General features: G+C 49.3%; 1 protein-coding gene across 2 annotated transcripts; it reads right to left on the minus strand.

The window, feature by feature from the left end:
* Positions 1–1022: 1022 nt before the first annotated feature.
* Adar (adenosine deaminase RNA specific) lies at positions 1023–23077 on the minus strand. 2 transcript variants are annotated; one of them, XM_048455661.3, is made up of 15 exons: positions 22936–23077; positions 17420–18839; positions 15200–15383; positions 14049–14197; positions 13392–13530; positions 13099–13283; positions 9525–9672; positions 9039–9210; positions 8429–8522; positions 7836–7958; positions 7465–7598; positions 4951–5133; positions 4173–4285; positions 3758–3885; positions 1023–3601 (listed from the first exon to the last, which is right to left on the minus strand). In XM_048455661.3, exons 1-15 carry the CDS (start codon positions 22961–22963, stop codon positions 3355–3357), a joined length of 3447 nt encoding a protein of 1148 aa, XP_048311618.3. In that variant the 5' UTR covers positions 22964–23077; the 3' UTR covers positions 1023–3354. The 2 variants fall into 2 exon arrangements, with proteins under 2 accessions (XP_048311618.3, XP_048311608.3); XM_048455651.3 differs by having other exon boundaries at positions 9447–9672.
* Between the last annotated feature and the right edge of the window lie 3556 nt (positions 23078–26633).

Genomic DNA, 26633 nt, shown 5'->3' on the forward strand with positions numbered 1-26633 from the left:
GTCCTGCCAGCCAGTGTTATCTGTCTCATTTACCAGAAGCAAAAGAAATGGCCTGGGGGCTGAGCGGAGGGGCCCTCTGGGGGAGACCCTGTAAGGAACCAGCAGGGGGCAGGGTGGGCTTGGGCGTCCTCTCCAGCCCTGGCTGGCTGACCCCCGCTGCTCTGGCTTCACCTCTGCCCAAATCCTGGGATCAGATTTGGCTGGGCCTCTCTGGGCCTTTAGCTTAGGTTCAGAAAACTGTCTCCTACCTTCAAGTCTGGGAGCCGGGGGGGGGGGGGGGGGGGATATCCACCCAGAGCTACATCCTCAGAGACTGGAATACTCCATTTCCCTGGAGGCGGGCCCAGTGGCTGCCTGAGGACAGAGACATTTGAGACTCTGGGACAGCAGGAGCTGTCACCCTGAACTGCCTTTAAAACTGCTCAGTTCCCTGAGTCCTGCATCAAAACAGGTGATAAACGATACCACATAAAGTCCTGGTCTTATGTGTTGTGACCTTGGTTGGCCCATCACCTTTCACTCAATGTCCTTGGGGATGGTATCACTGTTGAAGGACCAAAGATGGGTCACACAGGAATTCTGGAGAGAGTGACTGTGTTCAGAGAGGAGTTTCCTTGACATTTAAGAGGGAGACTTCGGATGCCATCCACAGAGTGAGTGAGAAGGTGCACTCAAAGCCACCCTGGTCCCTGGCTCTAACTCCCTTCCAAAGGGCACATACAGGCACAGGAAAGGCTGGGCGCTTGTGGGGGGAAAAAGGTGAGAGGAGACTTGTGGCCTCCAGCGCCGTCCCTCCGTCCTGGGCTTTGAGAGCCTATATAAGCCCCTATGAAAAAGAGACGAGAGGAGGGCTCAGATGGGGAGGGGAGCTGTGAGCAGGGAAAAGGGGGGCAGGGCCAGAGCACCCAGCCCATCGACTCACCACACCGACACCCCGTCGGGCTGTGGCCAGAGACTTTAGTGTCGCAGGTCTCTGTCCCCAACCTCACCTCCCCCAAGCAGCCAAGCCATGAAACTAAGAGTCCTGTTGCTTCAGTGTGTTTATTTCTGAGGAATGTATACTGCAATCTGTTAAGGGACACAAGAAGGACTGCATCCGTCACAGCACCAAGGCTATGCCTGGGCTCTTCTCCACTCTGTCTTGGAGTCACTGCCAAAACCCCAAGACCAACAAAAATCCCTTCAATCTGAGCACAGGAAATAGTCTCAGGCATTGACAATTTTTACACGTGATTATTCAAAGAATGCAAGACAGTCACAGTTCAGACAATTCAACTACAGAAATCATTAAGAAACGGTGCGGAGGGAAGACCGTTTCTTAAAATGAAGATCACACACAAAAGTGAAGAAAACGTGGTGGAAGCTCCGCCCCCTGACCGGGCCCGGAGGCAGGGTGTGTGCCAGTGGTTCACTTGGGCAGGCCCTTGGGAACAGCTGCAGAACCGGGAACCACAGTTTGCTAGGCAGGGTCTGAGGGTAAGGGTGGGGCTCTGGACTGGAGAGCCCCGTGTGCCTGGTTGAGGAAGAAGCTGCTGAAGCGGCTCTGCTGCTTTGAATGAATACCCAGGAAGGACCAGAGGGGCCAAAGGAATTAATGGAGAAAAGTGGCCGCCCAGGCCCAGAAGCCACAATTGCTCTGCCGCAGTCAGATGCAGGTGTCAGGATGTAACATGCCTCAGCTGACAACACACACATGCTGCTACCTTCAACATCTGCAGGCAGCCCATCACTACTGCAGACACTAGCGGTTCCATAGGATAATTTGTTGTTGTGCAAACAATACATCCCCAGTGTATTGCTAAGACACAGGTTCTTCTGTTAGCCAGGTTTGATCATAGGTTGAGACAGCAGCCATTAGAATCAAAGTGCGAATATGATATGGTTGCTGTTGGCAGTGGGCCAGAGGGTGGGAGAGCCAGCACTGAGGGTGAGCAAGGGAGTGCAGGAGACCACTGATACAACTATTCCCAGACAGAGCCACACCATTCAGAGGAAAGGCATGGGCTTGGTCCTGTGGGGCGGAATGGAGCGGGGTCTAGCTGTCTGGTTGACTTAGTGCTAGAGCCAGACTCTGTACAGAGGCTAAGGCTCCTACATACCCACAATTCAATGTTAGGGGGAGGAGGAGGAGTCAAAGGAGCCCACCCCAGAGCGGGAGGCTAGTGTGCCCTGTCACCTACAACACTGCTGGACATATATATCAAGATTCCCAAAGGGGCGGGGCAGGTCAGGAGATTGCAGTGCCCTGTGCCCCGCCCATGAGTCAGCTTCTGAAGCCATCTGGTAAAATGAAAGTACATTCACTAATGGAAAAATATATTTGTCTCTCAAAGTCTGTAATGCAGTCCAGAATCAAGATCTCTGGCCTTCTAGAAACATTCATTTTACGCAAGGCTTTGTCAAGTTCTGCTAACAGTGCCGTGAGAAGAATCCCAGTGGACCAGTGCCCTCACCAACATGATGCTTTGCATTAATCCCTTCTCAGTCCGGACAAAGATGACCCATGACTTGTCCTCAGCTCTTCACACAGATACTCCATGTGGACAGAGCCAGATTCTGGGAATGCTCTACGGAGGGCAGACGGGGGTGTGGCTATATTCCAAGGAATGTTGCTGCACCCTGGCTAGGGCTCTGTGGGCCCCTACTGGGGCCCCTGCTCGGCTTGGGCACCTTCTCCAGTTCCACATCTGGTTCTCAACTTTCCTGTGCCCAGGAAAGGAAGTTCCCTGGCTGGCCAGCACAGCCTGTTGTCAGGCAGGGCTTGCCTGTCCCAACCACATTCTCATGGCCCTACAACCCCTGATCCGTTCTCAACTCCTGTTCTTGTAAACATGTCACCAATCCTTTATGTCCACTCTCCCCTCTGGGGCGGAAGCAGAAACCTCATCACAGGAAGGAATTCTGGGAGGGAAGACTAGGGGGCCTGCAGGTCTAGAGGTGCCATCATGAGTCCCTGACATGATTTTCAGGGAACTGGTGGGAATGTAATCAAATCCACAAGAGGTCAGTGTAGCAAACGGAAAGGAGATGCAACTCCACAAAACTGAACTGGAGGGACCAGGCGCGGGGATCGGGGACTGGCTATGCTACACGGGAACAAGTGCCCCTCAGCCTTTAATCTCTGACATTTTGCTTGGGAAAAGGGTGTGAGGAGGCTTGGCCAGACCCCACCTCGAAATCCCAAAGCAGGTGAGGTAAATGGGAACCAAAGGTCTTGGTACCATCTATCATGGTTCCTCCATTTAAAGTAAGGGGGGGGGGAGGGTTTGAGAAAAAAAAGCCCCCGAACTCTGGCCCAATGTGATGAGGAATGCCACGAACTCCCTCTGACCCCGTGGGAAACATGCCCCACTGTCAGTCATTGGGCACTGGACAGAGATAAAAGTTCTTTTCTTCCTGGGGTTTGCTGATCCAGTTCCCATAGCCCATGTCCCGCAGGCTTTTCTTGAAGTAGTTCTTGGCTAACTCGTAGTCTCGGGCAGCTTTCTTGGCCTCACCATAGGAGAGCTGCAGTAGATCTCTTCGGGCACGGAAGGAGCAAAGCTTCTTAAACTGAAGGAAAATGTTCTTCTTGGACACCCGAGACAACTCCTTCCCTGGTCTGGGGAAACAAAGGCATTGGTTATTCATTTGGAAGCAGATGAGGTGAGGGCTAAGGTGTGAATTTTGTGGAAGGTGGATGGCCCTGAACTCCCAACTCCAAGCGGGAGCAGCAGCAAGCCTGTTGGGTCTCTCCTGTGCCTTCTTGCCTCCTTACCCATCCACAGTGCCTCTGGTGCCATCCAGAATCTCTAGGTCGTAGCCGTCAGCCGCGCACCAGTTGACACTTGTCTCCTTGGTCTTTCCAGACTGCCGTTTGGAGTCATACACACTGACTCGGCCGACCTAGGAACGCACAGAGTGATGGGAGAAAGGGAACCCTTTCAGAACAAAGGTTTGGGGCAGGGCTGCAAGACTGCTGGGTAAGGAGTGTGAGGCCCTGGTCGTTCCCTTTGAGAGCTGCACTAACTTCACCATGGTTCAGACTGCACTTTGGACTGAGAGCTGAAGCCCAGACCCCCAAAGGGAGCAAGAGCTTGCCTTGGGACCCCAGCAAAGGCTTCCCTTCCCATAGCGCACAGCTTTGTATAAGGAGGTGTGTGTCAGGAGCAAACAGAATGGGGTTAGAGCACCTTGGGATGGTTGACAATAAAGGGATAGCGGAGCCCATCCTCAAATGCATTCCCATCTCTGGTCACACGGCAGCAAATGGCACGGGTCAGATGCCCTTGGCTGAAAAGGTAACCTGGGTGAAAACAAAAGCAAGTTTACACCTGGGTCTGCAGCAAGTGCTGCCGAGAGGCAGAGGCACACAAGGAGTTGGGAGATGAGAAACAGTCATCAGGACAGAGAAACAGCTCCTTTGCTGTGAGACACCTGACTGTGGCCACACAAGACACACAGGACATCAAATACCTAGGCTGGAGGAAAGGCAGAGGACTGGGAGAAAATGGGGAGGAGGACAGCGAGGCTCTGAGAGGCTTCGCTGCACCCCAGGACCCCTGGAGTCTGGCATGTCTTTCCTGTGTTTGCTTGCTGCACACGCCCACCTTCCCTGCCACAGCAGACTGAGCACTTAGATCCTGTTCTTTTTTAAAAAAAAGATTTATTTATTCATTAAGTATACAATGTTCTGCCTGCAAGTATGCCTGCACACCAGAAGAGGGCACCAGATCTCATTATAGATAGTTGTATGTCACCATGTGGTTGCTGGGAATTGAACTCAGAACTCCTGGAAGAGCAAACAAACAGTGCTTTTAACCTCTGAGTCACCTCTCCAGCCCTAGATCCTGTTCTTATGGGGAAAATACAGCTCGCTTGGGAAAGGAGACATAGGAACACATGACAAATGGCTTGTTGGGATCTGAGCCAAGGACAGGTGAATTCCAGCTCCCAAAGTAACTCCCTTACCTAGTGTTACAGATTTCAGGTACACAGGCTGTAGGAAGTGAGTCAATAGTGCCCCTTGCAGGCCCAGCACATTCCAGCGTAGAATTTTGTCACTACAGGACATGGTACGGAGTCTTTCCCCAAGTCGGATGCCATCCCACGTGGGAACAATGTCACTGGACTCCACAGGAATTGTGCCTTCCCCTGCACGAGAGACTTGAGTTGGACTGATGAAGGCCACTGGATCAAACCATATCCTGGGCACACTATGTGTGCGCCTGAGGCATGGGCCATCGGCTGCTTGTATTTTATAGCATCTACTATGTGCCCTACTATGTGCTTGGTACTGAAAACCACATGATTAGCAGAACAAGACTTTGCCTCTTGCTATGTTTTTGGGATGAAAGGGAAGGAAGGGAGAGGGAAAGATCATCAAACAGACACGCATACAGAAACTCCGGGTCGCAGTGCTCAGAAGACTCGAAGGAGCTATGACGGGGTCAGCACAGAAACGGCGAGGGCACAGCAGTCAGGAGAGCTAAGCACAAGGGCGTGTGGCAGACAGAGACAGCAAAGGCCCTGGTTCATCTGCAGCAGCAGCTGAGAGAGGAGTGTGGGGTCCTGTGGAAACCAAGTCCACTCAAGTACATTCCTAGCCTATACTGGCCGGCTTGGCGTGTCAACTTGACACAAGCTGGAGTCATCAGAGAGGAAGGAGCCTCAGCTGAGGAAATGCCCCCATGAGATCCAGCTCTAAGGTATTTTCTCAGTGATCAACGGGGGAGGGTCCAGCCTATTGTGGGTGGTGCCATCCCTGGGTTGGTGGTCCTGGGTCCTCTAAGAAATCATGCTGAGCAAGGCATGAGAAGCAAGCCATAAGCAGCACCCTCCATGGCCTCTGCATCAGTTCCTGCCTCCAGGATCCCACTCTGTTTGAGTTCCTGTCCTGACTTCCTTCAGTGATGACTGGTAATGTGGAAGTGGAAGCCAAAAAAACCCTTTCCTCCCCAACTTGTTTTTTGGTCATGGTGTTTCATTGTAGCAATAGAAACACTAAGACATAGCCCTAGTTTTAGTATGACCATTTAGTGTGTATATGTAGCAGGGGTGTGTATGTGTACTTGTTAGTATAGTGTTTTTTGTGTGTATACAAGTACACGTGCAAGTGTGTACGTGTGTGTGTGTAGGTCAAAGGCTGATGTTGGCTGTCTTTCTTTGATCTCTACCTTTCTTTGAGGCAGGGTCTCTTAACATGAAGCTCACTCATTTGGCTAGGCCAAATTCTCCTGTCTCTGAGCCTCCAGCAGGAGCTACAGGTGTGCACTGCCAAGGCTGGGTTCTGGATCCTGGAATTCAAGTCCTTGTGACTTGCACAGCAGACATATTACCAACTGGGCCATTTTGTTTTATAACCCAAGTACAAATGTTTGATCCTAAAGTTTTGGCCTTCCAAAGCTGGGAGTATGCTACATACCTGGAAGGTTTGATTTTGTTTCAGAACAGCTATATGGAGCTATAATTCATATGCCATATCACACAATCCACCATTTAAAACATACAAGTGGGGCTGGAGAGATGGCTCAGTGGTTAAGAGCATTGCCTGCTCTTCCAAAGGTCCTGAGTTCAATTCCCAGCAACTACATGGTGGCTCACAACCATCTATAATGAGGCCTGGTGCCCTTTTATGGCCTTCAGGCATACATGCAGACAGAATAGTGTATACAGAATAAATAAATAAAATAAATAAAACACACAAGTGTTTTTAAGCTTGCTCCATCATTACAACCAGTTTTTGAGCATTACGTCACTTTACAAAGAAACAAAGAAGTCTTTTACACTAGGAAGTCCCTTGCCTGGCAACTCCCAGTTCATGTTCTATGTCTGTAGACCTGTCTACTCAGCCCCTTTCAGACATGAAGTCACATGACATATGTTCTTCTGTGACTTGTTTTTCAGTCAGCATGTTGCCAAGGCCCATGTTGTGGCAGCTCTCAGAACAGCTCTTCCTTCCTAGGACAGGTAATATTCCACCATGTGGATAGATCCCATTTATCTGGGTATGGGAACCTGAGTTTGCTCCACTCTAGCCATTGTGACTAATGCCATCACGAGCATGCCTGTTCATGTGCTTCCGTGAACACACACCTTCACTCCTTAGGAGTAGAACATGGGCTGTATGGTGACTGTGCTCACACTTCAGGGTACTTGGGAGGGAGAGGAAGACCTGACTAACGTCTGAGGACCGTCTGGATGACACTGAAGCATGATGGGATAGGAGAGATATGAGGAGACACCGGGTAACAGAAGACAGGATGCCGACAACACACACGTCAGCTTAGTGGACCCCACATCTGTCAGTCCTCTTCAGTTCTGCACACCCCCATTGTCGGGCACAGAGAGCGGCTCCTAAGCAACCTGGAGATGCCCTGCTCTCCCAGGCTACAGGCTTCCGCACGGAACCTGCTCTCCCTCTCACCGCCCACTGGCAGTCTTGCAGAGCCTGTGGAAGTAGAAGGGAGGTCACCTGTCACTCACCATTCTCCACCTTGGTGCGAAGCTTGCCTTGCTTGGGATTTTCAAAAACAGGGTAATGGCGGGAGTCTGCGCTTTCCACAGCACGGTCGCTGCAGGATTTGTCAAAGAGGGCTCCGTCTCCACATGGCGCCGTGCTGCCAACAATGGCATTAGGTAAGACTCCCCAACAATCTCTCTCTAACTCACGGGTCCTGAGACCACTTGTCATCAAAGCCAGGGATGCTTTTTTTTAAAGCCTGTATGGGTACTGGGTGGCAGGAATGACTTTGCTCTCTGGGTATGCACCTCAGCACGGGGCAGACCTGGCTTACAGTATAAGGCCAGCATCTGGTATGGAGAAACACGTGAACATCCAAACCAGGGGTACAAACCTGATGTAGAGATGAAAAGAAATCGTCTTTTTTATCTGGAGCTTCTCTCCTCCCCTGGCAAGCTCAAATATGCTGTTCTTGGCAGTATGTTGGTTATACTTCATTAGCTCACTGTAGAGAAACCTACCAAAAGAAAGCTGGCTAGGAGGCAGCTCGCGTCTGGGCAGAGCAGAACGCACCTCCACACTCTGCCCTGGGTTTTAACCCAGGTAAGGAAAGACCTCCATGGTACACAGCTTTCTGCTTCTCAGGTAGAAGAGGGACTGAGAAGTTCTCCTCAGGAGACCTTGGCATTTCACTCCAGACAGAATACACTGACTCAAGACCTTACAGGCTAGCTGCTGCTTCTCTCTGACTCTTGCCCTTCACCAACTGAAGAGCTGGAGAAGAGAGCTGCAGGGTCAGAGCTCGAGTACAGGAGTACATGGAGAGAGAAGGCTGCTCATTCCTCAGCCTCAGGACGCAGAGGTCACAGAAGGGACAGCAGACGACAGGCCCAACGGACGGCTGCCAATTTGCTGGGGTTTCAAAGTGAGCGGACTGGGAACCAGGAGGGCCCCACAACAGCGAATGGCTGTGACCATCTTGCTCACCTGATGAAGCCCCTCCGGGAGATGATTTCTGCATGGCAGTCGTTGACGGTTTCTCCCTTCAGGCTGAGAGAGTCCCCTTTCACACAGCGATTCCCTGGGCATCAAAACAAAACTGGAGCAGTCAGAGTGCTGGTGAGGCAGGTTTTGGACTCTATTCCTTCACTTAGAGAAGAACCCATCCCTGGCAGCACAGTGGCGCATGCCTAGAACCTCAGCACCCGAAAGGCTGAAGTAGGAGGATGGGGTATTTGAGGCTAGCCTGAGCCACCACGCCTACAAACAAAACAAATCCTAGTCAAACCCCAAACTCATTCCAAATCTGAGCAGATGCAGCTGAAAAGAACAGAAATATGAGCTCCAGAACTGAGAGCTGGGGCCAGAGTCGGCTCCACAGGCTCTGGGGCCGTCTCTGCAGAGCTCACCGCTAAGCAGCTAACTAAAGCAATCGTAACAGCTCCAGCTCCAAATGTCTCAGCATCATGTCAACCACTCTGAAGCTATTCTACCTACGTGGACTCTGGTCCACACCTTTGGATTTGCTCACAACGACTCCAGAGAGGTTGAGAAGGACCTGTTTCTCGTCAAGGGGTCAGTGTCTCGGTGTACTCACCTGTCCCCAAACTTACGACAACACCCATGTCCTCAGCACTTCTCTTCATAATAATGGCAGCCAGGATCTTGCGGCCGAGCAGGGAGGGCTGGAAACTGTTGGTGAGAGCATTGAAGCAGCGGTGGCTCAGCATAGCTATCTGGTCGTGGAAGGTGCTCCCAGTGAGAGGAAGCTGTGGGGACAGGAGCACTGTCAGGACCCTAGTGCTCTGCCTGTGTCCTGTGTGTCTGTTGGCAAGAGAGCCATCTTTCCCACCCCCATCTGGCACCCTAGACATGCACTCTACTGAGACCAAGACTGAAAGCCTAGGAATAATTACGGCCAAGTGAAGAGCCGACTTCTTCTGGGCAGGAGCAAGCAGAACCCCACCACCCCTGAAAAGAGAGCACCAAAAGCAGATGTCTTAACTGTCTTTGGATGTGCGTCTGGGGACCGGGAAAGGAGAAGCATAGTTCTTCTGAGACTGGCCCCTGTCACTGGGGTTACCTCTGCGAAACCCAACTGCTCTGCCTTTTCGCTCTCCCCGATCAAGACACGGAGGGCTGCGTCAGCTGCATCTTGCTTGCCTTGTTTCTTGCTGTGTGCACACACGGCTGGAAACCAGCGGCCCCCGACTTTCGCTTGGTAAACAAACCTTTGGGAAGAGAATAAAAATGAAAACAAGCAGCAGTGCCCCCCGCCCCAAGGCTGTGCAGGGAAGGCTGGTTTGCTTAGAATGAGGCCACTTTTGCAAACATAAGGACCGTCTAGTCTCATTTGGAGGCACTCCTCAGATTCTGGTCATTCATGATTTACATGGCTGGCTTGTTTGCTATCCAGATGTCAGTTGTTCTATTTCTTAGTATTTTCTGCTAACTAGATCCATCAGAACCATAAACATATTTTAAAAGTAAATTTCATTTCATTACCATAAATGAGAAAATGGTGCCACTTCCCATAAACTGAAGTGACTATAGAATTCATACAATCGCTGGGCGGTGGTGGCGCATGCCTTTAACCCCAGCACTCGGGAGGCAGAGGCAGGTGGATCTCTGTGAGTTCGAGGCCAGCCTGGTCTACAAGAGCCAGTTCCAGGTCAGGCTCCAAAGCTACAGAGAAACCCTGTCTCGAAAAACAACAACAACAACAACAACAAAATTCATACAATCTTATTAAACCCTGTGTAGACACTGCAGTGTTAGCTGCGAAGGCTCTGAGCTGCCCCTCATCAGGAGGAAGCTGAGAGAGCACTGGAACGGTTTCTTTACAAGCGGGAAGATGGCTCAGAGCACTTGCCTTACAAGAACTGAGTTATGCTCCTCTCCCCCAGGACCACCACCTCAAAAAAAAGCTTGGCAGAGTGGCACAGCACGCTTGCAACTCCGGCAACAGAGGGGAAGTGGTTTCCAGGGGCTGCAGCCTAGCTAGCCTACCCTAGTTGGCAAGCTCCAGGCCAAGCGACAGGTCCTGTGTCCAGATTTAAAAACAAAGAAACAAAAGAAGAAAAATAGTGATTGAGGAATGACATTAGCATTGCACCCCCATGACCATACACACACAAAAGAAAAAGGTTTCTTCTCAAGTGGGAACGAAGGACACCTTTCTCCCCTCATGCTAGGTGTCTAGCACTCTCTGACTCCCCTCTTGAAGATTAGGGCCTCTGGAAGCCAACCAAGTACAATGCCACTCAGTTGACTCTTAAAACTGTCTGATCTTAAAGTACCCAATTTTGCTTCCTTGTGCCTCCTGAAAACCTGGGAAAGGAGCATGCGACAAGGTCTGCCTTAGGCCAAGAGCCAAGCTTTCACAAGGAATTATTTGTTCATTTCCAGCAGGTCTGAGACAGCTGTGGGGGAGTGGAGGAGGGAGGGAGGAGGTGGACCAGGGGCTCTTAAGTAGGGAGGGGTCCCCATTGTTCCGGGGGCAGGTCCCACAAATCCAGAGGGTAGTCAGAGCACAGAAGCTTTCTATAGGATCCTAACGCAAACTTAGCACCGGGTAACCCAATGGTGCAGGAGAGGCACAGCCTAGGCTTTGCCACCTACACTGAGCTTCTCACCGTCCTTCAGTTACAAAGCCACTGAATGCATCTCCTGCTTTTTTTGCCCCTGCTGTCGGGTCTCTGCCAGCCAGTGGGCCAAATTCAGAATTAAGTGAGGGCAGCAGGAAAAGGTCTGGGTGAGCAGGGGAAACTATAGGGCCTCTGTCTCTGGAGACCAGAAAGATTTTGTGGCCATTGTGTTTTTGGAAAGGATGAGCCTTGTATACATACTTTTGTGTGTGTACAATCAGAAAGTGTTTAAACTTGTTAATTATGAAATTAGAATCCTTTAAAGCTGTGCATTCTTATATGGAAGCTACACACCACATGAGGCTATCAATTGTAAGTGCACTAGAAGTTTAGATTGCGTGATACATTCAGACCTTTGTCATGCAGGGCACATTTCAAGTGCTCAGTGAGGACATCTGGCTAGTGCTTAGGTTGTTTTTAGCAGAGTACGCTGAGATCTAAAGAATGATCTAAAGACTAAAGAATGATACTCTGAAGAAAATGGGTATCAAATGAGGCAAATACTTATGGACACAGAAACATCAATGGCAGTACTACTAAAAAACACAAATTTAAAATAGCAAGATATCAGTTTGAATTAGTTTGTTTTTGTTGGTGCACATGGTACATGTGTGGTGCCCAGAGACACTCTGTGAAATCAATCCTCTCTATTCTAATATGGGTCATAGTGATAGAGTTCAGTCATCAGGGTTGGTACCCCTGCCCACTGAGTCATCTTGCTGGTCCAAAGATAATTAAAAAAAAATAAAAAACTAAGCTGGGTGGTGGTGATACACGCCTTTAATCCCAGCACTCGGGAGGCAGAGGCAGGTGGATCTTTGTGAGTTTGAGGCCAGCCAGGGCTACAAGAGTTAGTTCCAGTACAGACTCCAAAGCTACAGAGAAACCGTGTCTCAAAAAACCAAAAATAAAATAAAATAAAATAAAAAACTACACACACACAAAATGTTTGCCCACGTGTCTAGTGTTCATGGAGGCCAGAAATGGGTGTCAAACCCCCTGGAAGTGGAGCTACAGAAAGCTATGAGCTGCCCTGTGGGTGCTAAGGACCACGCCTGGATGTTCTGCAAGAGCCGCTAGTCTCCTAGCTTCTGGTTCATCTCCCTAGTGCCCCTGCCCCATGTTAGTTTTTAATGAGATTTTTTCATGTTAGTTACTTTTTAAAATTAAAAAATTGGATTGGTGGGGGGGGGTACTAAAGAGATGGCTCCTCCAAAGGATCTGTGTTTGCTCCTCAGCACCCACATAACTCCAGTTCCCAGGAATATGGCCCTTTTCTAGCCTTCAGGGGCACTGCGAACACACAGTACACACATACACACAGGCAAACATCTACACACACAGAATAAAGATCTTTACAGAAAGGGACCTGAAAAGGGATGAAAAGGAGAGAAATTAAACTTTTCATTGAATAATCTTTCAAACATTTGCATAATTTTTGTATGAAACTAAAATTAGATCATAAATCTAAAGGCTCACACTCTGGACTGTGACTGAATTCTCCAGACGGCTGACCTACTGTCTTTATGAGGCTGTGCAGACTCCCTATGATTCACAGTCAATGCGCATCGTTTCTTACATTGGATCACAGGCCACCTGCAGTGATATTTCATTTGTATTTTAATAAATAAAGCTTGCCTGAAGATCAGAGAGTAAAACAGCCCCACCAGTCAGCCTTACAGACCAGGCAGTGGTGACACACACGGTTAATCCCGACAGCCACACTAGTAGCCACAGAAGACTCTGGCGGTGGTGGTGCCCGCCTCTAATCCCAGCACTAGAGAGGAATAAAAGATGGAGGAGACAGCTCTCAGACTCAGTCTCATTCTGAAGTTCCTGGAGGCAGGATCGCAGTTTTGGACTGAGGTAGAGAAAAGAGCCAGTGACTCGCTGTTTTGCTTTTCTGACCTTCAGACTGAACCCCAATTTCTGTCTCCCAGTTTTTATTAATCGTGCCACAGCCACCCTCACCCGCCGACACACGGTTGCTGCCAGGACTAAGACACTCACTTGGGTTCATGAGGAGGTCCAGACTGGTCAATCAGCTTGAACTCAGCAGCAAAGCCATGGGAGCGGGCATACTCTAACAGGCCACCCACAGGGTTGGTGTTCAGGTACCTCACAAGCTCACCAATCCTCCTGATCTTGTTGGGTGCTGCAGACTCATCCAGTGATTCTGTGTTCCCACCTCCAGACTGAGGGAGAATTAGCCGGAGAGGAACCAGCAACAAGTTAGAAAACTCAGAGAGGCTCAGAGACACCCCGATTCTGCCCACGCTGTAACCTGTAGGACCGTGCCCCACCTGGTCATCAGCTGAATTGGCTGCCTCCTCCTGCAGAGCCTTCATGGCTTCCTCTGCGGCCATCTGCTTTGCTACTTTCTTGCTGGGGGCACTCACAGTGGGGAAAGTCTGGGCTCCGACTGCTACACAGTACTGGAACCTTGGAGGAGACATGGGCAAAGAATCACAAATGCTGGGCTGAGGGGATCTGCTCACCCTTGTCAGGCTGCATCCTCCACTACTTGTAGCTTGCACACAACACTTCTGAATAGTTTTTTTGGCCTTGGAGAGTTAGTGTGCCCTGCCCACCCACTGCCCCAGGGTCTCCTGACTTGGCACGCAGCACTCCTCACCCCTCCAGGAAGCCTTCTCTGAACAAGCATGTGCACAGAACCTCCAAGCAGGGAGCTGCTAAGGCATGCCCGGGTCCTCAATCTTTCTGTTCCAACAGTGACTACCATGCTGCCCACGTTGTGACCCTACCTAGTCCTGGGTCCCTTCGAACTCCTAATCCCAGATTCTCTGCTTCATAGCAGCAGTCAGGCCCTGAAGGCCTTTTCCAGACTGTAGCAGGAGAGACCATAAAGAGGGAGGACGTCTCATCTCCAAGGCTGCAGGGGAAGAGCCTTTCCTACACTGGGGGAGACCTCCACAATAGACAGCACACAGAGGACATACTTGGGGTCATGGGCAGGGCCTTCTTTGGACAGAAGACGAAATTCACAGGAGTTCCCTAGCTTGTGCATACACTCGAGCAGCGTGGTCACTGGGCTCTTCCCAGAGAGCAAGGGTGTTGTTGAGGAGCTGGAGGTCTGGGACTCTGCTGCCTGGAAGAAAGAAGACAACACAAGACAAAACACAGAAACAAAACTCTCATCAGATTACCTGAGAAGAGAGCAGTGGGGTGTTGAGACTTTATTTCCTCACTCCTGATTTTTTTGAAACAATGTCTCCTCCTATAGCCCAAGCTAGCCTTGACCTCAAGACAATCCTCCTGCCTCAGCACGCCAAGTGCTGCAATGACAGAGTCACTGTACCCAGCTAAGTCGTTCTTTTAGACACTTAATGTTAGGAGTGGCTTCCAAAGGAGCTGCTGTGGGCACAGGAAGGGGTGACTTATCTTCTAAGACAGGAGAGTGGAGGATTCAAGGTCTGTGATGGTTGGTTTTGTCAACCTGACACAGCTTAAAATCAAAGAAAAGGAGCCTCCGTGAGGTGCTGTCTGGGCCAGAACGGCCTGTGGGCACGCCTGAGGAATTGTTTGGATAACTTAGCTGACCTGAGGAGATCACCCTAAATGCTAGCAGCCCAGATAAAAGGACACAGGCAACGAAAGCTTGGTGTTTTTGCCTGCCTGGCCTTCACTCTCAGTGGAGTTCATCCGTGCTGCCGCCGCCTCCCTTCCTGACGTTAGAACTGGCTTTTCTGGACATCAGAGCAGCTCTCCAAGAACTGCTCAGGCCTTCAGTGCCCAGGCGGGGCTGCCAAAGCACCCAGCCTCAAGGACTCATCAATTCCCAGTTTTCGGTCTCCTGGCTGTAAGACAGCCTTCATTGGGCCACTCTGACCATACTGTGTGCTGATCCAAGAAATCATCTTTTAATTATTTGTTCTATAAGTTCTGTTCCCCCAGAGAACCCTGATTTGGATCTTTCCCCTGACATTCTGCAAATACCATGAAACCAGGTCGGTGGAAGGGGAACAGGCTAAGAGGGAAGGGGAGACAGGGGGCGCGAGGAAGGGTAGGATGCCGCTTCAGGAGACTGTTCACTACTTGAGTCAGAACAGCTTCTGGAGTCTGTCACACGGCAGCCAAGGGTCACACCTACCTTCTCTGAGTCCTCCTCCATGGGACAGGAGGATAATTCTTCTGGTTTTCCACTGTCTTTAGCTTTGGCTTCCCGAAGCAGAATTGCCATGGCCTTCATTGCTGCATCCTGCTTGGCCACTTTCTTGCTGCCAGCTTCAGCTGGAGGAAACTCGCGGCCATTGATGACAACCTGGAATTTAAATCTTGGTGGAAAGCGATTAGATATGTCAACACCAGGCTGGGTCATTCCTCTGCTCATTCAGAAGAGATCTCTATTCAGGAATGTTCTGTTATACTGAGTACCTTTCAGGGTCTCTATCTCTACACAGCCCTGGATGACCTGAAGCTTACTATAGAGACCAGACTGGCCTCGAATTCAGGCCTCTGACTCTGTCCTCATGCCTCTGACTTCTGAGTATTAGGAACAGAGGTGTGGCCACCACCCCCAGATTTTACTTCAGTTTGTGTGTGTGCCTGCAGATCAGACAACTGTGGGAATCAGCTTTTTCCTTCACTACACAGGTTCAGAGGACTGAGCTCAAGCTGTCAAGCTTGGTGGCAAGTATTTTACTTCTTGAGCCATTTTCCTGGTCTACCATGTTTTAGAGACGGGGTTTTGCTCTATAGCCCAGGCTGGCCTTGAATTACACATTCTCCTGCCTCTGCCTCCCGAGTGCTGGGATTAAAGGTGTGTGCTACCACCGCCCAGCCCACTATCACTTCTAAACATGAAAGAGGATAAAGTGCACAAGAGACAGGTGGACAGCGGTGTTAACAAGCTCAGAACTTTACCCTAGCCGGCTGTGCGGAGTGGCCTCCTCCGTGGAGGTGCAACAAGACAACAAAGATAGTGTAATGCTCCTTCTCGAGTTCCCCAGACACCACCGCAGACACCTGCCCCATGGGAAGGGAGGAAGGGGTGCTGGGTATGAGAGGAGGAACAGGAGGCTGGAGGGAGGTGAGGAGCCACCTCTGAAGACCTGCTGTGTCCCAGTCACTGTGGCAGTCGATTGCTTGTGCAGTGCTACAGCTCTGTCTGTCCCAGGTCTAGACCTCTGATCTCAGCCTCGGGGTCCTCTGCTCAAGTGTTTACATGTCTTAAGCTCTTTACTCAAGCCGGATCCACTCATTCAGAGGAGGTCAGATCTCTTACTTAGTAGGTTTTCAAAACCCTTAATATAATGTCATTTCTTTTCATTTTTTTCCCCTTTGAGGCCGAGTCTTACTATATATTAGCCCAGACTAACCTGGTACTCTCAACACTGCCTCAGCTGCCTGAGAGCTGGGATCGTGGCTTTGTGCCAATACACCTGGCAGATGCAAGTCCCTTACATAGCTGAAGTCCATAGAAAGACTAACAGCAAAACCCACACTTTCCCTTAACTCTTTGGAGGGGTGCTGAGAGAAAGAAACAATGCTAGCCCCTAGTCCCAGAATGGGGAACACATCTCTTTCTTTATCAGTTCTCCTGCAGTGGCAACTTGGTATCATGAAGGAAGTTAAGGAGGAAACAGGTCACTTTTGGGAGCCCTCACCCCTAGAAACCAGGGGTCCCACATCAGATAGCTTGCAGCTCAGATATTTGCACTATGATTCATAACAGCAGCAAATGTACAGTTATGGAGTAAAAACAAAATAATTTTATAGCTGGGGGTCCCCACAACATGAGGAACTGTATTAAGGCTCGCAGCCTGGCCAGCTGCCTGAGCGTGAACCTGACTTCTTGGCTCAGCAGCAGCAACAGCAAGTACAGCCCCATCTACCTGTGCAGGGAAAGTGTGCAAAAGTACAAGTACCACCTGTGATAAGACTGGCAGGCAGCTTTCTGTTTGACACGCCCTCCCTTTCCCTCCCAGCTGGGGCAAGTGCTGTTATTCTGGCCTGCCCTGGTCTGCCTGCTCCTACACTCCTCTTGGGAGCCTCAGTCTGGCAATGATGGGGACAGAAGCAGTCTGTGTCACCTCTGGATGCCCAAGAGCAAGTCATCTCTAAGGAAGGCCACTTCAGCCAGGAGAGTCAATCTCTCTTTGCTCAGCCAGGATTCTGGCTACCCTGAGGTCTATTTTCCCTGACTAGCACTTAGAGAAAGGACCAATCAAGGATGATTTAGCCAAAAGGTGAAAAGAGAGAAAGTAAAGACAGGAGCCACCAAGGCCACCCACTCACAAGTGAGCTGAGACAGTGCAGGAGCCAAAGCACCTGACTCAACACTAGGCACGATTCCTGGGTGGTCTCTTACCGAGGTTCATGGGACGGTCCACTCTGCTCTATCAGGTTGAAATCACAGGTCTGACTAGTGAACTGAGCATACTCTAACAGCCCGCTGACAGGGTTCTTCAGCTGGCACTCAGTCAGCTTCTTGTATGGTGAACACCGTGGCAAGACAGGGCTGTAGAAGGAGGGCATCTCCATGATGGCTCGAAACTCACCTGGTGCTGTGTGGATACTATTCAAGTTATCTGGGATGTCATCTGTGGCCCACTGGCCATTTTCAGAGTCAACATACCCTGCTCTCGAGGGGCCACTGTGATAAGCGTGTGGCCGCAGCCTCACTGGTCCTGGTCTGGCCTCATACCTACTTTCATACTTTGTCACAGGTTCCTGGCCATTCTCCACTTTTTTGGGGGTTGCCGTGCTGCTGGAGGCACCCGATGGGGGTGAATGGCAAGAGGGGAAGGAGGAGCTTCTGGTAGCCTCTGGGACGGCGGCTGGGACACTGTGTGTGCCTCTCTTGATCTGCAGCCTTTCCCGCTTCTTGTCCGTCAAGTACCAGGTGGGAGGCGTGGCCCCTTGCCTGTAGACATCGCCTTGTCTTTCCAAGTCAATCAGTACTGTGTTCACATCCCGGGCCTTGGTCAGGCCAACATTCTTAGCCAGGTTCAGGGCAGACGAGTTTGGCACATTGAACAGGTAGTCACAGATTTTTTCCTTGATCTCCGCCATGTCAAGAAGCTCAAGAGGTCCTTCTACGTCAGAGGCAGGGTCTCCGTCTTCACTCTTCAAACCAGGTTCTTCTCGAGGGACTTCCTGGCCACAACTGTCTGGATTCACAGGTTTAGGGGGCTGAGTCCAAGGCTGAAGAGAGGGTGCAAGGCCCCACAAAGGAGGTGTTCCTCCTTCTCTATGCAGCTTCCCCCTCCTTTCCAGGGAGTACAATGTACGATTGATCTCTTTCTTTGGGACCCTGAGCTCTCTGGCTAGTACCTGAGCGCTGATGGCCTTCCCCTCTTCAAGCTCCTCCAGGAGGCCTAGGATCTTCTGCTCTAGATTCTGACTGATGCTCAGCTCCTGGAAGTGGGAGCAAAGTCTCTCATCCGCTCTCCATGGCAGACTCGTGCTGTGCGGGGTTGGAAGTGGCAGTCCTGTGTGGAAGCCCTGACTTCTAGGAGTCACTTTCCTGGGGAAACCCCAGGTTTCCAGTTGCTTGCCTTGGGAAGGTGGCCCTGGGAACTGTGGCCAGTGTCCTGGGAAGAATGGCGGTAGCAACTGGGGCTGCAGTCCAATTAAGGGCGCTTCTGGGAGCCGCCCTTTAAGAAACTCTATCTGTTGGAGCTGGAAACTCCTGAGGTAAGACTCGGGCACACGTGGCTGCAGGTGTCTCCGGTTGCTATGCTCATAGCTGGGGTCCAAGCAGGAGCGTGTCTGGTAAGGGAATACCCCTGCAGAAGACAACATGGAGGCCAGAGCCTGAGTCAGAGCCATGCATGAGCCTGTCGTCCCTCTAGTTCTGCCGGGGAGAGCTGCTCCCCATTCCTCACAGGCAGGGTAACAGGCTGAGCCTACGTTCTCACAGGGGGACTTTAGTCCACTACCGGCTACTGCTTGTGAGTTCATCAGAGAGCACAGATGAGCAGAAGGGTACAAGCCACACACCGACTTTCTTAGGCCTCAGTGAGGCCACCAGAAGCTTAGCTCTCGCCCTTGCAACCGGAGTTCAAGGGGATGGGAAAAACCTTCTACTCACCCCAAATCACCCTTTGAAAACTAGAAAACACAGCCAAAAAGATGGCTCAGTGGGAAGGGTGCTTGCAATGGGACCTGGTGACCCGAGTTTGATCTTGGAGATCGAAGCGGTGAAAGAGAAGTGACTGCCCTCTGATTACCATAGATTCAGGACAGTACTTACACTATATAATAAATAATATATAAATATATAATATATATAAATATACCAATATATCTCAATAAATATAATATATAAATAACTATAAAGTTGAAAACCAAGCAGATGATATTTTAGAAAGAAACAAATGCAACCCTGGAAGTGGGGAGGAAAATGGAGCTCGAAGTGTGTGGGAGCAGCCATTGGGTCATGCTCCCCACCACACAACACAGCACTTTACAGTTTCTGAAACCTTGATCTGTAGGTGATCTTGCCAAGCAGGATTTAAGACTGGGTGAAACTGAAGTGCATGTCCCTCTCCCAGCTGAAGGAGGAGTAACTAGCAGGGACCATCTCCATGTGATGAAGGCCCTCAGAGGTTGGCCTGTTAGCCGGCTGGGGCCCTGGAGGATCAGAATTTAGTTTTAGGGAAGCCAGAGAGTCGCTGCCCAAAAGCAGCACGTGGTGCTACTTCCCTCTTCAGATGGCACCAGGCTCGCCTGAACATGGGAACAAGCAGTGTTGGTGTCCTCACCTTCCCCAGCTCCCCATCAATACCCTGCTGGAGAGCAGTGGTGACGTGCCATGGGAGGGAGCGCGACTCTGCTTCCTTTACCTGCTCACACACTGGGAGTGATGTTGGATGAACTCAGTGTCCCCCTGATTCTCTTGAAGGCTCTGTTCTCCACTCCATTAGGACCCCATGGGGATCTGACCATCCTAATCACTACTGTGGTACCTGACCTCCTCTATCAGTGACCTCCACATGATGTCTTTGCCTAGTGACCCTACCAATGCCACTATTACGTAAGTCGGGTCTCTACTAAGTTGTCAAACTTTGAACCTCTTTTCTGGTAGCCAGTAACCATTTTCTTGAAGAGGACGGCTAGCTCTGAGCAGCATTTCCTGAACTAAAGTCTGAACAAACAAGAAACCTCTGGCTCCTCTTTCTGCACCGTGTGATGCAGAATCCAATCACACAGTCCAATAACGGGGGCTGTAGCAGATTTCTGATTGGCTCTTTGAGTGAATTTGGGGGAAAGACATTTTCATTGCAGAGTGGTTAATGTCAGTTTCTAGGTAAATACTTTTTTAGACTTATTTATTTTAAGTGTATGGGTGTTTTGCCTGCATTTATGTCTGTGCACCACATGTGTGTCGGGTGCCCAAGAAGGGTAAAGGTCCTCGGAACTGGAGTTACAGATGGCTGTGACCTAACAGCAGCCATTGTCCTTAACTTCTGAGCCATCTCTCCAGTCCCAATACAATCCTGATTTAAATGGCTACTTTCAAACAAAGTCTGGCAAATATGAGTGCCTAGTTACAAAACAGCTGAATAAATTGAAATATACACACACTATGGATCATTAGTCACAGTTTTTAAACATATATGTTGGATATGTTCTCTGTCACTCTCTCTTTTTAAAGAGACGGGGTTTCTGTGTAGCCCTGGCTGTCCTGGAACTCACTACATAGACCAGGCTGGCCTTGAACTCACAGAGATCTGACTACCCTGCCTCCTGAGTGCTGGGATTAAAGGCGTGCGCTACCACACTGGTTACATTTGCATTCTGATCACAGAAAATTTGGGTATATATTAAAAGTGTAAATGGAAGAGTACATATTTGTTATACTTTCTTCTATTAAGAAAAAGAGAAAACCTAAGAGTGTGTGTGTGTGTTTGTATGTGTGTGTGCACAAACATACACTAGTATGATCAAAGATAAAAAGAAACAGTAATGAATTTACTGAGTTACTTTGGGAAGGTAGGACTATAGAAGGAATTATTTATTCTGTCTTTTTACCCCCAAAAGTCCCCTAAAGACCAATTCCCGATCAAGAACAGCTGCAGACAGTCATTTAATGGGACTGAGTAGTCTTTAGTCACTGTGTATAACACACACACACACACATATACACACACACATACACACATATACACACACACACACACATATATATACACACACACACACACACATATATATACACACACACATATATATAACACACACACTTATATATTCACACATACACACACACATATATATAACACACACATATATATAACACACACACATATATACACACACATATATATACACACACATATATACACACACACATATATATACACACACATATATATACACACACACATATATATACACACACATACACACACACATATATACACACACATATATATATACACACATATATATATAACACACACATATATATATATACACACACATACACACACACATATATATATACACACACATATACACACACATACACACATATATACACATACACATTCTATGTGTTCCATAGTGTGCATATATTTCATATATATGTGCATACATGTGCATGCGCGTGCGCACACACACATGTACATGCATTTTCTTCAAGTCAGATGTCCTCAGTGTTTTTAGGAAGGGCTGGGGCAATGACCTGGGGGGTAAAAGCACCTGCTGCACAATTCTAAGGACCTGAGTTCCACACAAAGCCTGATGTGTGGTATGAGCATGATTGATTTCAGGATCCTCAGGATGTAGGGGACCAAGAAGAAAAACTCCTGGAAGCTTGAGGGCCAACCCTGAAAACAAAGACCTGTCTCAAACAAGGTGAAGGTGAGGATTCAACCCTGGGGCTGTCCTTTCACCTCCAGACAGGAGTACATGTGTGCGCGCACATCTATAAAATTAAAAGTTGGATTTTTGGGTCCAAAACGTCTCACTCTGTAGACCAGGCTGGTCTCAGACTCACGGAGATCAACCTGCCTGTCTCTGTCTCTTAAGTGAGGGGATTAAAGGTGCCTGTCACCATGTCCTGAAAAATTAAATTAGAAGTACACACACACACACATACACACACACACACACACACACACTTTTTAGCTATAGCTCACTGGTAGAGCGCTTGCCTACCAAGTGTGAAGCCATGGTTCATCTCAAACAGCTTTTTTAAAGTGGAGGGATAAACCTGGGTGGGCCATGCGTGCAATTCCAGCACTAGGGAGGAAAAGTACTCTCAAAAAAGAAACCACCGTCAACTCAATCAAGATAAAGAACATTTCTACTTTCACCAAAGTTTTCTCCTTCCCCTCTGCGTTCCACCTTTCCTCCACTTCCAGCCTACAGTGCCAAGCATCAGTTTCCGTCCTCACGGCCTTCCAGAATGTCTCACTCAGGGCCACACACAGCATGAGCCCTCTGAACAGAGGTCAGAACGCCGCAGCTTGGGCTCCAGGACAGCACAAGAACACCATTCCTCACTTCAGCGCTAAGCAGAATTCCACTTACCCTGCAGGTTATATGAAGGCTAATTTAAATTTCCTAGGAAACTGAAAGTGAGCAAGGAAGAAGGTCCCTAAGGCAAGAAAAGCCGCTCAAGTGGGGAAACAGCGGATCAGCGAGGCTCAGCGGCCCTAGCAGAAAGGGAAGGGGTCTTTCCCTTGTTCAGGGTCGGGCTCAGACCCAGTTCACCTTCTCCCACGCCTCCATCCTGCGATTGCTCAAAGCTGTAACAACTAACTGAATACAAACCACCAGAAAGTAAGATCTGCTGGATGAGGGTGCACACGACCCGCGCAACTCACACCCCACAAGCCCAGCGCTGCCGGGGTGCAGACCCTATGGGCTTACCTGCGGGTCCCCTGAGCCCCTGGGACATATTGCCGGCCAGGCCCCCACCTGGGCCGCAAGATGGCTCCCCAGAGTTCGCTTTCGTTTCCTGGAAAAGCTTCCCCGCCCGCCGACTGGGCCAAGAGGAGGGGTTTGCTCTCAGCAGCGCAGCATCCCGCCCACCCCAAGGGCTGGACCGCCGCAGCCACGCCCTTCATCGCCACACAGCCCTCGTTAGTAACGCACTATTCATACATATACATATCACATATACACATCGTTATCTGAGCAAGCTAATTTTTGCTCATGATATTCTGAAAGCTTCATTCGGGCTCAACAGCGCCCCTCTACCCGGTGAGGAAGTTCCTTTTCCATGTTTAATCCCCATTACTTAAGAGATTTAAAAGTCTGTCCCTTCCTACAGTGGCCACTAGCTTCCTCCACACTGTTGGCTGCCCCAAACACCATATATCTTCTTGTGGATAAAATTCTTTCCTTTCCGACCTTTGCATATTCTATTACTTGACCTAGAATGTTCCTCCTTTTCCTTGTTTTTGTTTTTTTGAGACAGGGTCTCATTCTGTAACCCAGGCTGGCCTCTAACTCAACAATAATCCTGCTTCCGCCTCCCGAGTGCAGAGGATTATGGATGTGCACCACTGGGCCTGGCTTTCTAGCCGGCACCTTTACTAGCATTTTCTGTAAAGTGTTTTTGCTTTTGTTTTTGCTGTTCTAAAATATACTTATATTAGTAAAATATATATTTCAGTAAGATCTACAGTGAATGGCTATGCATTCTGAGAAGCTTCACATCTAGGCAAGGCCGCCATTCATGGAAGAAGTTAAAGACCGTGTATCCAGTCTCAGTGTAAGCAGGTTCCTTACTCCAGTCTGCAGTCAACACTGAATATGCATTACATCACTTGTGCAGGATGCCAGCCTTGCTGGGGACAGGAAGCAAGCACTATCCTCAACGGTGTGATCATTACAACCTAGGGGATTCCACCAACAGCACAGGCAGTTTCAGTGGACATGTCAAGGGAAGCAGACACCGCCTTCAAGGCCCAGACACACTTGCTTGTGTATTGTGCTGTGTTCGCCACCTACAGTGGGTAGTCAGAATAGTCTTCAGGACTATTCATGGTCACAGGACTGGGACAATCCCCAGGGGAACTGAGGATGGGGAGGAGGGCTACCATGAGCTGTTTCACATCTGAGACCAAGTTCTCAGACCTGTGATCACTCCCTTATTATCTGACACAGTGTTTGATGCTTTCATCCACTTTGTTTGGGGAGCTCCTCCTTGTCTCATGGTGATATTCTGCAGCTCTATGAAGCTGTGTTTCAAAATCTGCTTCACAGACTGTGCCTCGGGAAAGTCTTCCCCGACTCCAGGCAGCGAGTGAAGAGGAATTTGTGTGGCTGATTCTGTCAGCAGCGGGCACTTACAGCTGGCAAGACACTGTCACATTCCTGGGCACCCAGCACGTTGTGCAAGCGGGAGCTCCAGCATGCAGCAGCCTGGGCAAGAAGGATGGCTCAAAGTCACTCCTAAACACACCTGCCTTCAGTGCTCTGGGCTCACTCATGGGCAGGGCTGGTTAGCCTACAGTGAGCCCTGGACTGCACAGTAGGGCACTCAAGTAAGCAAAACAACGTACAAAACAGGCACTGCACAGGAGGGACTAAAAATAACAACCAACACACGAAAAAGTCCAGTCTGTGGAGAAGTGGAGAAGGTCACAGTGAGTTACCGCTGCTGTCCACTCTCCAGTTAGCACAGAGGACCACGTAGCAGCAGCCCCCAGCCACTGAAGGAAGTCACTACTTAGGAAAACACACCCATGATTTAACCATTCCATGCCTCTAGCAGGATAACCTCTAAAACACTGGAAACAACCCAAGAGTCTATCAAACAAAAATAAGCAAATGCACCAACATCAGAATATTGCACGACAATCAAGGTAAAAACGACAACCACATGCAACAGATGGGAAACAATGCATTAACACGAGAGAAGACATGTAAAGTCCCTGAGCAGGCAACACCAAGCTGTATGCTGCACAGCACAGACAGGTTCGCCTCCCAGGGGCGCTCTGAACAGGGATATTCTGGGTGCTAGTTACAGTCCAGTTTCCACCTGGGTAGAGACTACACGTTTGCTGACTGACTGCTATGCGCTGTGACTTATTCATGTTTACATATACATATACGGATGAATGTGTATGCTACAGTACACAACTTCATGTTTACATATATATGTACGGATGGATGTGCATGCTACAGTACACAACTTCATGTTTACATATATATGTATGGATGGATGTGCATGCTACAGTACACAACTTGAAAAGGCAACGAAACGAGCGAGCCGCCTCCCCCACCCCTGCAGTCCATCTAGCCCACCTTCCCAAGTCCTCTGCTCTGCCCACATAATCCCACGGTGCCTTACCTCTGTTTTCTTGCCTTCCTGGTAAGTAATCAGAAAGAATCCGGAAGAGTTTTCATGGTGACTCCCGTGCAGGGAGCTGTCCTTCTAGGTCCTTCGAGACCTCCGTCCTCTGTGAACCAAACACAGGAAGAGCTCTCAACAGAGAACTTTCTTTCCTACAAGATCATTTTATGCCTTGGAAGAACAAGTGTTGTTGCCAAGGTCTCAGCACCACGGTATCTTCACAGTCTTATTCATAAACTGAGTATCTGCACACAGTCTCATTCATACACCGAGTATCTGCACACAGTCTCATTCATACACCGAGTATCTGCACATAGTCTCATTCATACACCGAGTATCTGCACACAGTCTCATTCACAAACCTTTGTCTCCTCTCCCTTGAGAACTCTCTTACCTCTCCCAGGCTGGTAACAGATCTCTGTACTGTTCTATCTATTATTGTTTATTATGGAAGTGTTTAGAAAACACTAGCAGGTATACATAATGAAAACCAACTTTCTGCTTCCAGAAAGCACAAAGATGAGTGCTTACCTTTTCCAGAGTTTTCCCTCAGTTTGAGGGCCTTGGAAACAAACAGGGTGGCTGTCCTGTGACAAAGAGCTTACTTCCCTAGGAACTTGGTGGCCTCCTGCCAAGCTCTGAGATGACCTCAGTTCAGCCTACAATGTACTTATTTCTGAGGGTTACTCATTAGTCACCGCCCAAATAATTCAGAGTTATCACTAAAATAAGGTCTCTCGGTCTCTCTCTCTCTCTCTGTCTCTCTCTCTCTCTCTCTCTTTCACTCACACACACACACACACACACACACACACACACACACACCCCTCAGCACAAGCCTGGCTTCACTGTGGCCAATCTCTAGTCCACTTCAGGGCTACACCAGGTTAGCTCCCAGGCCCTGGGCTTGCACTGCAGTCCCTGTGGTCTGGGTGAGCTGTTGTACATTTTGTTTGGCCTCTCTGTGGAGAGAAGCACGCTACACCAGTCTTGACTCTGTCTTTTCCCGTAGCCAGGCTACAGTACACAGATGGAACATTTTAGTCTACAATGCAGTAGAGTCTGCTTGCCTTCGGTGCCGCTCAATGCCATAGGGGCACTGAGAGAGAAATGTGCTGCTCAGGACCACATGCTACATGAACAACTAATAATCCGTTATCAGAGAAGGTAGCGACACACTAAGTACTAACAGCATTAGTATTATCTTAAAGATTTATCTTAATTATTTTAAATTCTGTGTGTCTGTGTATGGCGTGGGGTACAT

This window comes from Myodes glareolus, chromosome 17, assembly GCF_982192425.1.
Source record: "Myodes glareolus chromosome 17, mMyoGla1.1, whole genome shotgun sequence".
Lineage (NCBI taxonomy): Eukaryota > Metazoa > Chordata > Mammalia > Rodentia > Cricetidae > Myodes > Myodes glareolus.